This window comes from Tenrec ecaudatus, chromosome 1 (assembly GCF_050624435.1).
Source record: "Tenrec ecaudatus isolate mTenEca1 chromosome 1, mTenEca1.hap1, whole genome shotgun sequence".
NCBI lineage: Eukaryota > Metazoa > Chordata > Mammalia > Afrosoricida > Tenrecidae > Tenrec > Tenrec ecaudatus.
Genome location: NC_134530.1, coordinates 261,008,806 through 261,023,313, shown reverse-complemented (window position 1 = coordinate 261,023,313; position 14,508 = coordinate 261,008,806). Strand labels below are relative to the sequence as shown.

General features: G+C 42.9%; 1 protein-coding gene across 2 annotated transcripts in view; it reads right to left on the bottom strand.

Annotated features, from left to right (window-relative positions):
• Positions 1 to 3,738: 3,738 nt before the first annotated feature.
• The window catches only part of URB2 (URB2 ribosome biogenesis homolog), a 38,570-nt gene continuing 27,800 nt past the window's right edge, over positions 3,739 to 14,508 (bottom strand). The window contains exons 7-10 of one of the 2 annotated variants that reach the window (XM_075531806.1): positions 14,052 to 14,294; positions 11,417 to 11,504; positions 7,612 to 7,751; positions 3,739 to 5,389 (exon numbers count right to left, since the gene is read on the bottom strand). In XM_075531806.1, coding sequence (XP_075387921.1) covers positions 5,192 to 5,389; positions 7,612 to 7,751; positions 11,417 to 11,504; positions 14,052 to 14,294 — 669 coding nt within the window. In that variant the 3' untranslated portion in view covers positions 3,739 to 5,191. The remainder of the gene's footprint in view (positions 5,390 to 7,611; positions 7,752 to 11,416; positions 11,505 to 14,051; positions 14,295 to 14,508) is intronic. The other variant, XM_075531798.1, reaches the window with a different exon arrangement.

Genomic DNA, 14,508 nt, shown 5'->3' with positions numbered 1-14,508 from the left:
TCTTTGACTCTCACAGCACATGCAATGATGCCAAATGCAGGAAGATCACAGGTCAGTGAGTGGAACGTCCCAGGGATTCAATGGTGGTAGATGCATCTCCAGGGCTCTGGCTGCCATCAGCATGACTCCATGTGGCTTGTCAACAAGAAGGTGAAACAAAGAGAGTGGCCTGCCTCTTCTGATGGAGGAATCAAGAGAGAGAGTCCCCAGAATCCTCATGAGAAGGCCATGCTCACAAGGAGGCATCATCAGGCCGTGGGCTGATTGACAGGCTAGACTCCACCTCTTCATTCTTTTATCACGTTGACATGAACTTATGTAACTACCACAGAGGTGCAGTCTTTTGTATAAGACACAGAGCAGCATCCATTTCTCTTTGGCTCCTTGCCTACTGTTGGAACTGGATCCTGAATCTGGTTTATCCATTTCCTGTTGTAGCACCTGCTGAACCCAGGAGCTGTCAGTGGATACATTCAACTTAACCTTGGATTCATTTACCTCTGCACCTACCAGCATGTGCCCCCTCCCCCCATCACTCCTCTTGTTTTGTCATCTTGCTTCCTGTTCATCCACTTCCACAGCTACACAAGTCAGAAAAAGCCTGACTTAAACCAGACTGGACTTACCTCCTACTTCTCCAACTGTGTGGAATATTTCTACAACACTTCTCTATATAAATCTCTTTCTATGTACAAACACATACAAACATAATTGGTTTTGTTGCTCTAGAGAAGCTTGCCTAACACACTTGCCATCCAGAGGAAAAGAGTGAGGAAAATAAAAGGAGATAAGGTAATAATTCGTCCAATGGATTAATAAACAATTTAAACTCTGAAACCAGAAAAGCTGGATAAGTGTCTGACTACCACTACCAACTAACTACCAAAAGGTCTTGAAGTGGGAGGAAAAAAATGTAGAACTAAACTCAAAATTATAAGAGACCCAGTTTACTGGTCAGATAGAGTCTGGTAGAACCCCTAAAACCACAATCCTTAGTCACCACATAGGGTTGGGAATGGACCCCCCCCCCCCGACCTTGTTAGAATAATCAACCATTTAAGATCAACAGGATAGATCTTCACTCGCAAGACAGGGTGGGAGGGCTTAGTGTACTAATGATTTAATAAATATTATCTATGCAATACTAATCTTCTTTTAATGTTATAACAACCATTGTTTGGCATCCCAAAGGAGTAATCTTGATAGATTTTCTTGAAGGATATGGATGACAACAGGGCTTGTTATGAAGAATTCTTAAGAAAATTAGGAACTGCGCTGATGAGGAAAGGGCCGGGAAAGTTGCACTGAGAGTTTTCTTTCTATCGTGACCAATTACTTGCTCGGCCTTCAATGGTAGCAAGTGTTAGGAGAATTTCATTGGGAAACATTTTCCCATCCATTCTACTTCTTTTTGATCCCAAAACTCAAAGAACATTTTTAAAAGTTTTTTATTGGGGGCTCGTACAATTCTTATCACAATCCATATTCATTGTGTCAAGCCCATTTGTATATTTGTTGCCATCATCATTCTCAAAACATTTGCCTTCTACTTGAGCCCTTAATATCGGCTCCTCATTTCTCCCCTCCCTCCCCACTCCCTCATGAACCCTCCATAATTCATAAATTATTTTGTCATACACTGTCCAACATCTCCCCTGCCCTCTTCTCTGCTGTTCATCCCCCAAGGAGGAGGCTATTTGTAGATTCTTGTAATCGGTTCCTCCTTCCCACCCTGCATTCCCTCCACTCTCCAGGCATCGCCACTCTCACCACTGGTCCTGAAGGGGTCATCTGTTCTGGATTTCCTGTGTTTCCAGTTACTATCTGTACCAATGTACATCCTCTGGTCTAGCCAGATTTGTAAGGTAGAATTGGGATCATGATAGTCGGGGGAGGAAGCATTTATGAACTAGAGGAAAGTTATATTTCATCGTTGCTACCCTGCACCCTGACTGTCTCATCTCCTCCCCACACCCTTTCAGTAAGGGGGTGTCCAGTTGCCTACCGATGGGCTTTGAGTCTCCACTCTGCACTCACCCACATTTACAATGATTTTTTGTTGTTTGATGCTTGATACCTGATCCCTTCGACACCTCATGGTCACACAGGCTGGTGTGCTTCTTCCATGTGGGCTTTCTTGCTTCTGAGCTAGATGGCTGCTTGTTTATCTTCAAGCTTTTAAGGCCCAAGACACTATATCTTTTGATAGTCGGGCACCATAAGTTTTCTTCGCCACATTTGTATGCACACGTTTATCTTCAGTGATCATATCAGGGTGGTGAGCACCCACTGATATGATTTTTTGTTCTTTGATGTCTGATACCTGGTACTTCTACACCTCGTGGTCAGACAGGCTGGTGTGCTTCTTCCATGTGGGCTTTGATGCTTCTCAGCTAGATGGCCGCTTGTTTACCTTCAAGCCTTTAAGACCCCAGATGCTATCTATATCTTTTGATAGCCGGGCACCATCAGCTTTCTTCACATTTGCTTATGCACCCATTTTTTCAAAGAACATTTTAAAAGAACATGACTTGAGTCCCTTGAGGTGGTTAAACGGCTATTTTGATGTAGCATAAATCCCAGAGTGTAGAATTTTTGGTGGAAGGCCTAAAGAGATGGAAATATCACCTGCCGAATTATATAAACCTAGATGGAGACATGTTGAGAAGGAATTGCTTCACATTTTGTTATTACTGACTCAGTAATCTATGGAAATATGACATAAGAATATAAGCAAGTGCTTGATAAAGAGACTAAACCAGGGTATAGCAGGTTGGTACCAGGGTTGTCTGGATAGCTAACAACGAAAGGGCTGTTAACATTGGCAAAATGGTAGTGGTGCTGTGGACCAGGTATTGGGCTGCTAACCAGTCAGTGGTTCAAAATGACCAGCTGCTCCCTGGAAGAAAGATGTGGCCATCTACTGCCATAAAGATTACATGGGAGCATCAAAGTTGAAATCGACTCAATGCCAGTGGGTTGGATTCCGTTTTTGATATATCGGAACCTGTCTAGCTTCCTATGGGCTAACGAGAATCACCACCAGCACAAAGCCGATTCCTGTGAGTTGGCAGTCAGGCATTCTTTCACTCTCCAACCTCTTGTACCAATTCTGACACCTCCGATGGGATTCTCTACTTCTCTCATGGGTTCAAACCTTTGCAATGGCCCCAGAGAATTCAAGATTATGCTGAGTTACGTGTTTAGTAAGCAAGAGGATCAGGATCAACCAGAATACACTCAGGACAAGGAAGCATGTAAGCAAACTCGGGAAGGCTTCCCTGAAGTGCAGACCACTGGACTCCTGCTTGCTTGTCACTCATCTTGGCCATTTAACAGCAGACCTTCTGCCATCAACACCCCCTCTCACCCATGCAGGCCTCCTGTCAACCCCCTCCGGACTGAGCTCATAGCGTAGCCGCTCTGTTCTGCTCTCTGCTGCATTCCCGGCAGGTTTCTGATGTCCCTACGGCTTCTGCTGTTGGCTCCCTCCCAGGCCTGTCACCACCAGTTCTGCCACAAAGCTGCTCCCAGATCTCCCGCTATTATTGTTACAGCCCGTGGCCCATGTTACAAGTTCGTTATGGCGGGTCCTCGCCTCCTCTTCATGCCTTTCCTCCTTCCTGCTTCTGGCCTTTCCTTTCTGTCTGCAAACCTCGACGGCAGGGGCTGCTCACCCTTTCTCAGCACGCGAGCTGCTTATAAAATGACCAAGTCAAAATGATCTACCAACTACACAAATGCAATACATCTATTTATTACATTTACTCATCAATGCATTGAGAATTCTTTATATGTACAATGTTGTTTAGGTACCTTGCATAACTGCATGAGTCCATATTGCACAACACAACACCATTCACTATGTACACTTTTTGTCATTGCCTGAGTTTACTGTGATGACTTGCACTGAATGGAATGCACCAGGGATGCACAGTCCGGACAGTAGCTGCTGACAGCCAGCCTCGAGCACACTTCCAAATGGTCACCAGTCATGGTGGAACGGTACTTGCACTTAATGATCGTTAAGTGGGAAAAGTCTGACTCAAATAAGTAGAGCCGAATAATGCAGTCAAGGGGGGAGCACATGTTCTCATGCTTGGTACTTTCCCTCTACGAGTAATTTCCAGAACTGTTCTTCAGCTGGATGTTGGCTTGTAGTGCCAAAATCTTCCATTCCGTAGGAAAGTGATACCTTTGTGTCTTCTTACTTGGTCCAGCTCCCCCACTCATTTTAATACCCTTTCTTACATTCAAGAGAAAGAAAACAAGGTCTAAAAATTGGCGATAACTTAGCTTGTCAGTTTTGCTGCACTTAGCGCAGTTGTTTGCACATGAGTTTCACACCTAAGATTGCGTCTGATTGGCTGCGCTGTATATCAGCCGAGTGACGGGACTGACGATAGGCTTCCAAGTGATCTACCCACACTACACTTGCAATCGACTAGTGGATCGCGATCGATGTTCTGAGCGCCCCTGCTCTTTGGGGCTAGCTGCACATTTATATCACGCATTTCTAGTCAACTTTAAGGCATGGCCTTCCCATGATAAAAACCAAGGAATGCCATTTCCTAGGCTGAACAGGAAAAACATTCTGAGCTGAACTCTCGAGAGCAGGCAGGAGACATGAGCCCCACCCGGCACCCCACTGAAAGCCGTTCATCTGAATGGCACGGACTACCACACTTCTCAGGAACACACTCCAGCTCAGAAAGACCCATGAGGCACTAATTCTACCCAGACTGATCTCAGGTGTATACAGAGAGAAGACAGGAAAAGCAGCATTTCACAAATACTTTCTATATTACTCCAAGAATTTAAAGGATAAGTAAAAAGGACTTAATTATACACGAATATACCTGAAGTTTTCTTCAAAACAAAACTTCTACATAATTCTTAGCAAAGACAATCAAAGCACTGCAAGACAGAACCACATTTGGAAGGGTCATACGATAAATACAATAAATATTTTTTATTGACTTGATTTCATTCCAGGGTCTTTTGTCGTGATTTTATTGTGCTACTCAGTACATAAAAAACACTCAATGAAAAAAAGCCACCAGTAGAAAATATAAAAACCCTATAGGATTATCTACATATTTGAACATTGTAAATTATAACATGCGATTCCTTTCATTGTCCAATCCTTCTCCAAGGTCTTCAGAAGTATCACGAGGAGTACGCGGAGGCATCACACAGTGTATCGTTTCTCCCCTTCGTGTTTGGCTTTGTGGTACTTCAGGTAATCATTGTATAGCTCTTTGAAGACTTCTCGTGCGCCTGGCTGCAATGAGACCCTTAAGAACTGGATGTCCCGTTCAAGGCAGAGGTCCAGAATGAGATAAATACCCTCCTGCAGAAGGTCTTTCACAGCTGGATACAAGGTTACCTGGGAGAGAAGAGCACACCTTAGAAGAACAAATTGGGAAACAGATTACACAGTATATCACACCAATAACGTCCTTGGAAGAATTGCTAAGTAATTTCAACTTCAGCCTACAAATTTAGCGGGGGGGGGGGGGGAGAGAAATGACACATTTCATTTTAAAATAAAGTTTTGCACATAATAAGGAATTGGGCACTTCCATTTAAAATGTTTATCTTTTGAGGAAATATATGATAAACCAAGCAAGCAAAAACCTGGAATAAAAATTCAGGAACCCACAGGGGTAGCTTTGTTAGTCATTAACTGCTGCGTACATGCTTACTCGCATCATTAAAAGCCTTGAGTTGCAGTATTGAAAGATTCTATGGGCAAAATAGTGAATGGTGCAGGAAGCTTCCAAAGGAGAGGGAAAGAACACAGAGTCACTGTACTAAAAAGAACTAGTCAGCGTTCGATCATTTCAAGAACTACATGTGAGCAAGAACCAACGGTACTGAAGGAAGAAGTCTAAGCTGCTCTGAAGCATCAGCCAAAAGTAAGGCTCCAGTAATTGATAGAATACCAATTGAAATGTTTAACCAAGTTGATGAAACACTGCAAAGATCATTCAATTATGTCATGAAACGATGAAGAAAGCTACCTGGCCAACTAACTGGAAGAAACCCTTATTTGTACCCATTCCAAAGAAACATGACCCAACAGAATACTCAAATTGCAGAACAACGTTATTGAATTTCATGCAAGTGACATTTTGCTGAAGATGGCTCACTAACAGCTGCAGATCATCCAATAATACATTGACAGGGAGCTACCAGAGGTGCAGGCCAGATTCAGAAGAGGATGGAACAAGGGTTATCACTGCTGATGTCAGATGGATCTTGGCTAAAAGCAGAGAAGACCAGAAAGATGTTAGCCCGTGATTCAATGACTAGGCGACGGCATCCAACTGTGTGCATCTTAACAAACCTTGAGAAGAGTGGTAATTCCAGAACACTTCATTGTGGTCATGTGGAACCTGTACATGGATGGATAAAGAGGCGGCAGTGTGAACAGAACAAAAGAACACTACTGCATGGTTTAAAATCAGGAAAGGTTTACAGCAGGGTTGTATCCCTTCACCGTACTTATGCAATTTGTATCCGGGTTAATAAATGGTGAAGTGAGATTCTAGGAAGAATGTGGCATCAGAGTTGGAGGAAGGCTTATGAGCCACCTGTGGTGTGCAGATGACACGACCTTGCTTGCTGAAAGTGGAAGGAATCAAAGCACTAGTTTATGAAGATCAAGGGTCATGTCTTCAGTATGGATTATTATTCAGTATAGAGAAAACCCAAATCCTCACAATTGGACTAATAAACAGAAAAGAGTGAAGTTGTCAAAGATTTCATCTTGCTTGCACCCACAACCAGTGCCCATGAAAGTAAGAATCAAGAGATCAAAGGATGCATTGCACTGGCTAAAGCTGCTGCACAAGACCTCTTTAAAGGATTGAAAAGCAAGGATGTTACTTTGAGGATCAAGGTGGGACTGACCGAAACCATGTTTTTTTCTACTGTCTCACATACACGTGAAAGTTGGACACGGAATATGAAAGAACCGAACAGAACGGATGCAGCTGAATGATGGTGCTGGTGAAGAGTACCGAAAGGACCATATTCTGCCAAAAGAGCAAACGCATCTGTTTGGAAGAAAGACAGCCGGAATGCTCACCAGAAGTAAAAATGGTGAATTGTTATAAGCAGAAACAAAGAAGAAATGTGGTTTTACACCAAAAGACATGACTCAGAGGTGGCCAGAGATGGGGATAGAAAAAGGGAGAGGAGAGGGGTGGGTTATGGCAGTAAGAAGCCTCGTCTTTCTCCTGAGGAGCAGCTGGCGGGTTTGAACTGCTGACCTAGGGGTTACCAACTCAGTGCGTAATCACTATGTGACCTTGTTTATAGCAAGCACTAGAGAAGACAAAAGAACCAGTGCTACCACATGCCACATACCTGGCCCTACTGAGCCCCCTGAATGCCTTTTCACACCATCCTGTTCTGCAAGGGGACTGCGGAACATCCCCCGGTGCATAAGGCAGTCCCCATAACAAAGCACTGCCGGGGGTGGGGGTGGGGGGGGCATTCTGTAGTGATGTCAGTAAGGTCAATAGTGCTGGGGATGAGAAACCCTACCACAGAAGGGTGCAGATGAAGAACACGTGGTGAGGGACGTTTAGTCCAGTTTACCTTCTGAGCTTCCATCACATACTGGGACACCATAAATGGGGAAAACACAGTAAAGTCTTCTGCCTTGGCTGCTATGTGGCTGTACATCCTTTCGACTAGGCGCGCACATTCCAGGACCACCGTCAGATCATCGGTGCTTCCTGCCAACAGCAAAGCATTGAGAAACTAGTCAGTGTGCCTGTTGTGCCTTCAATGGAGACAGAAATGATTTTAGGCTTACCTTTGCCCCCAGACGCTTTCACTTGTCTATTTCATTGGCAATAAGAAAGTAGATGGCCAAATACTTATCTACTTAAAGGAAAACACCTTAAACTCCTCAAGAGTCAGGACTTTTAAAGTATCTAACTACACTAAGAATTTTAAAGATGGAACCTGGGCGGCTGTTGCATTTAAAAAGAGAGTACTTTGCAAGGAAAGTTTAAAATGGAAAATAATCTTTAAGATTTTTTATACTGAAATTGTATTATTTAAAACATAAGAGATCCTAATTCTGTCTTTCTTTGCTCCTTTTGGACATATTTAAATGCTTAATTTATAAGAGGTCACAGCCATCTAATTTGTCTTCTGCTGTATGTTATGTTTTTAGTTATGTTTGATAGGGTATTAAGGCTCCCAGAGTGACCCAATTTTTTCCTCAGATAACCTTTATGACTTTATGTTTATTAATTAGGTCTTTCATTCATCTTGAGTTAGTTTTTACATGTAATGAGTGAGATGAACCCTATTTTATTTTCAGTAAGTGAATATCCAGTTTTGCCAGGACCATTTCTTTTCTCCTTTTTAAAAATATTAATCATTTTATTGGGGGCCTTACAGCTCTTATAACAACCCATACATCAATTGCATCAAGCACATTTGTACATATGTTGCCATCATCATTTCCAAAATGTTTTCTATTTGAGCCCTTGGTATCAGCTCCTCTTTTTACCCTACCTCCCCCACCCTTATGACCACTTGATAAATTATAATTATTTTCCTATCTTACACCATGCGCTGTCTCCCTTCACCCACGTTTCTGTTGTTCGTCCCCCTGGGGGGAGCAGGGGAGTGTAATACACTCATCATCGCTTCCTCCTTTTCCCCCCTCCTGCCCCCACCCTCACCCCCTACTCTCATGATAGCGCCACTCCCATTATTGTGCCTGAGGGGCTTATCTAGCCCGGATTCCCTGTGTCGACAACTGTTACCTGGACCAATATACATGTACAGCTGGATTTGTAAGGTAGAACTGGAGTCATGAGTCATGATAGTTGGGGCAGCGGGGAGCATTAAAGAACTAGAGGGGTGTGTCTCATTGGTCGCCAGCATCATTTCTTAGAAAGACTATTTCTTCCTCATTTAGTCAAAGAGCAGCTAGCTGTCCATTAGTGGATAAATTTACTTCTAGGTTTCCAGTTCTATTTGTCTATGTACATGTCCTTGTACCAATGCCAAGCTGTTTTCCCTCCCATGGACACGTGAATGAGTATCTGGAGTGTGGGGTCCCCTACTTTGCACTCCTTCCTTAGTAGTGTTTTGTGTGACCACACCACCAACAGGCCTCCTTCATTAAGGGTGCTAGTCTAGAAGGTCCATCTTTCATGTTGTCTTTGCTTGGTATTGGTACCAAGTCTATTCTTACTTTACAGAATGAGTTGAATTGATCTAACCTTTTCTAAATTCTGGAATGATTTGAGTAAAATTGAACCAGTTCTTCTCAGAATGTTTTATAGGTTCCCAGTGATGCATTCTGGGACAGAACTTTTTGTTAGGAGCTCTTTAGTAATCCGTTGAAGAAACAGCATGGAAGCCATGTTTGAATTCCTCTGGCTACACAAGAAGCAGAGTCCAACTGCACATCTGCCCAAGGATGCTTCCTAAGGAGGTAAGTCACACCTCTGCCCTGCAGCCTTCTTTACCGATTCTGACACCCCTTCCTCCCACAGCTCCCTTCTTCTCTGCTGGTTTTGATCAGCTAAACTGGACTGATAATCTATTGTGTGGTCTGGTCACATAGAATTCACAGACAAGGCTCACAAACACGGGTTTATGTTACAAGTCAGAAACAGAAAACATCAAGTCCTTTGGTCTGTAATGCCTCCTCAGCCATGCCAACGGGTCTTCAGCCTCTCACCTTGGCATCTGCCCTGTTTGCACAGTGGTACAAAGTCCGCTTTGCCTGACAAATGTCCACAGGGCACACATTCTGTAAACTAGGCTCCTGCCCCAAGAGTACTCAGCTTTACCCATTCGGTGGACTGAGAAGTCTGCTGCCCTGCCTGGAGGTGTCGATGCGGCTGCCTCTGGTGCATCTACTGCACCGGCATTTCTCGAGGCAGGGATCTTGGACAAGCTCTGCACCATGGCTCTTCTTTGCGGTCTTCCTTCTTGATGACTAAGATTTTTTTGTTCCCACTTCTGAAATGGATCACTTTATACACAGTGGAATGGCAAAACTGACCCACAACCCCCATCAGCGTCCCGCAACCCCCATCAGCGTCCCGCAACCCCCATCAGCGTCCCGCAACCCCCATCAGCGTTTCACACCCCCTGTTTGCATACTTCCACCCAACCATGTAGTGGGAGTTACAAAAACTCACACGTAGGAGTCATACAAAGCAATTTTACTTCACTGTGTCTGTTCAATTTCTTCCTGTGTGTTAAATTATTAATACTAGTTCTGTGCTTCATCAAAAGAGATGTATTAATGTTTTCCTACTACTCTTGTAGAGCTGTCTACTTATCTTTTCAATGCTGTTATACTTTGACTTATGTCTTTGGGTGCACTTTCATTTATTGTACACACGTTTTTTGGCGGCTGTATCCTCTTCTTCGATGGGTGCTTTAATCATTATATAATGCCCTCCTTTGTCTCTTTTGTTATCTTTTGCCTTAAAGTCTATTTTGTCAGAAATAAATCTTGTCACTCTTGCTCTTTTTTGGTTGCCATTTGATGTGTTTTCATTCTTTGATTTTTAGTTTATTTTGTCTTCATGTCTAAGGTGTGTCTAAATATATATATATATTCACAACATGAAACTGGGGGAGAAAGGGAAGCATTCAGAACTAAGTACAAGTCGCTTTTTCTCCTTTCTCAAAAGTAGATTAGGTCAAGTGACTACAGCTTAAAGACGAGCTGAAGCCTACTGAACTGGTTCACACTGATAACAAGAAGCTGACTTCTGGATTTCACACAGGGTCTAATGCTCATATTAAGTGTATCACCGCTGTGGTAGGCATATACTGGGCAAACTCAACTAAGTACAATATTAAAATATCAAGACTTACTTTGTGCGCAAAGTTTTAAAACAAAGAATCTCCCCCCAGATAAAAATCCACCAAAAAATCCAAACATTTCAGAACTGATAACTTGCAAATGTGCATCATGTTATTACCATACTGCAATATTTATTTTACTGGTAAACAAAATGGCTCTGCCAGTGTGAGCTCCAGAAATCCTCTTGCTAGAACATAAAAATCACTCTCAAGCACCTGTTCTTTTTTCATCTGCCCACAAAGCAGAAAACTCCCTGAGTGCAGGAGTGAGCTACAGTTACTTCTATGTCCCCTGCAGCGCAGTACATGCTCAATATGTAATGAGTACTGATATTATTTTTTCAGGAAAATCATTACCTATATTAGGACACACCAAGTACATTAAGTGTTGAAAATATAACAGGTGACCATTTAAAGTTAAAAATAATTTTGAGCAATCTGAGCATTTTTAAAATGTTGGCGCAACTCAAGAGTTTTATTTTTAGCAAGGCATTCACTCCACAATAAATACATTTGAAAGAGTGCACCAGATACCATTGTATTGAATTACCTTTATCTCTCTGTCGCCCTTCGTGTATAACAGAAAACAACAGTCTGTTAAAGGAGTTTAAGAAAGAAGGGATGGCTTTCAGCATGACCTGCAATACAGATAAAAGAACATAAAATTTGTAATTATACGTTAACTATTTTCTATTTTAAAATGGTTCATACTTCTTTTTCTCTTCTTGTGCCTCTTCTATTCTTCCTAAGCTTTCTGAAATAACACATTAAAACACACCTCTGTAATAGTCAACTACCTTATGTAAGAGTTGCAACTATCTAAGAATTTTGTACTGTCCAATACAACAGCCAGTAGCCACCCATGGTTCCGTAAACTTAAGTGAATTACAATGGGATGAAATTTAAAACTAAATCTCTGTTTCATTAACCGCATTCCAAGCCATATGTGACAAACCGCTACTATACTAGATGATGCAGGTATAGAACATGTTCATTACAGCTAAAAGTTCGGCTTTAATTCTTTAAAAGAACACGGTAAATCAAGTGTTGTGATTATTTTCCTTGGTGTAATTTATTCAACCAGATGTCTTGGTTGATAAACAATACTCCATTCTTCCTGCCAAACTAGACTTCTGTAGCATGTTCAAAAACAGATTATTTTAGCCATTTTTTAGCAAAATAATTTCAGGCCTTCAACTAATGTCCCAAAGACCTCTCGTAATCTGCTTCTCATATTGATTAACAGCATACAAATGTGGGGTCAGATTACCTGAGTTTAAATCCTGACCAACTAGGTGACCTTAGGCAAATTACCTAACTTCTACAATTTAGCAAAGTGGGGATAATAGTAAGTTGTCAAGGGTCTGAACCATTCAACAGGTGTAAAGCGCTTGGCGGAGTGCCAGCTGCTGAGAGCACCACAGGTGATTTCTTGGCTGTGCTGACTTCTCGTTATGCGTTTTACCCTTCACCTAAGCAGTCTCTGGCTTGGAATTACATTCAGACCTACAATAACCATCACTGACACCTCCTCATGTGTCACCCCTTTCTGCCAGTCAACTCTGTAGATGATATGTAAACGTCGTACTCCCACCCTAAAAAACCCCAAACTCACTACCACTGAGTCGTTTCTGACGCATACTGACCCCAAGGACAGAGTCGGGCAGCCCCTGCGGGTTTACAAAGCTGCACATCTTTCCAGGAACAGAAAGCCTCATCCTTCTCCAGGGAAGCAGCTGGTGGTTTTGAACTGCTGACCTTGCAGTTAGCAGTCCAACAACACATAACCCACAGTGACACCTGAGCTCCTTTAGATAAATGTAAACTATTAACATCACATCAGTCTTTTTTCCAATGCCTCTGCAAAATGTCATTATCCTTGTAAATTCCCTGTAAAGGAATTTCATTACACAATCTAATTTCACTAAGTGGTCACTTGGTGGTGGTTCCGCTGGAGACGCAAGACCGTTCTAGCATTACTTTCGGCGACGTCATGAAACCCAGTATCATCTGCAAGATAAGTTCAGTTTGTAATGTACTGGGATAGCATTTATATTCTATGGACACATTACAATCTAACCATCAGCAAAGAGGTTTAATAAGAAAGATGCTGAGAAAATAGGCAGCAGCCAACAGGGAATGAGACAGGAGGGAGGTGGTCCCATTTTATAGTCAATTTGCAAGAGAAAAGTTTTCACCCCTGCAAGGCTGGCTGGTGCCTCTGCTGAGAACACTAACATTTGAATGGACATGTACACATGAAAGAAACCCTGGTGGTGTAAGGAGTTACGCCCTGGGCTGCTAACAGAAAGGTCAGCAATTCAAAACCAGCAGTGGCTTCTTGGAAGAAAGATGAGGCTTTTTACTTCCTTAAATATTTATGGTCTCGGAAACCCACAGGGGCAGTTCTACTCTGGCCTACACAGTTACTGTGAGTCTGAGTCGACCTGACTTGAAGGCTGTGTATATGTATCTAAATGAGAATACTCATGAATCCCTACTTGTCAGTCACATGCTTACTGGATGCACGGTGTAAAAGAATGATGGTCAACAAAATCAAGTCTTAAGTCTAAGATTCAGATGTACCCAGGTGACGTTGGTAAAACAATTTAGTCTCTCTGGGCCTCAGTTTCATTATCAGTAAAATGGGTTATCACCTACTCTGCAGGCTTTCTGTGGGGTGGAAAGAGCGACAGAGCAAATATTCAATAAACATTAGCCAAACTGGAATTTTTCTGTGGAACATTAGTCGAATTTAAAGTCTGTGTGCTATAAAACCAAAGCCCAAGGTGTCTCTCACTGTGATCATCCCCATACCCATTTGAAGAATATACTCAAGAGCAAACTGAAGCCAGTAAGTCACACGTTTAAATGCATGGCCTACAAAACCAGAATGCTTTTTAATAAGCTTCCTTAAGCAGGCAGCAGACGGACACTGTTCAAAGTGTCGTGTCCAACAAAGATGAATTCTCTTGAATGCTGAGTGCGAATGTCCAGCATTTTGTGCTTAAGGAAACCACTCCCGGCCCTGGAAATTACTAGACCCCAGAAGCTCACGTAGCCAATCACGTAGCTATTTTTACCATGCTGTCACAGGACAGCTTTATGTTTGCTTTTCTGAAGGCGGCTATCATCCTTTTAGCAAGAAAGAGCTTCCGGACGCACAACTCCCCTTTCTCCCTCACCTTTGGGTGACACTGCAGGATTGAAAAGAGCACGTTGTGAATCTTCGGGAAGAGGCTGCCATACTCTGAAGGCTTCAGATGATCCACAGGCACCGTGAGCAGCGTGCTGAAGACCAGACTGACGTGGTGGGGGTTATGAATGGCCTCCTCCCCCTGCCGCAGCAGCAAAGCCAGGACATCTAAAATAGGCCCCACAACGCTGAGGTGCAAAGACTGCTCCTGGCAGGCTTCTCGGTTTTGCAGCTACAAGGACAGGCAGGGAAACAATGAGGATTCTCCAAGGAAATGAAGCCAGGACAGAAACACTCAGCGACAGACGTGAAAATGTCTGCGCTTCCAAGTTAATTCATGGAGGTCAACGGCCGTGTGCACCGACAAGAAGGCCCTGCGTCTAATCTCTAAGGACTAACTGATGAACCCCTTAACCACTTTGGCCCACAATTGTCGTTGGATTCAT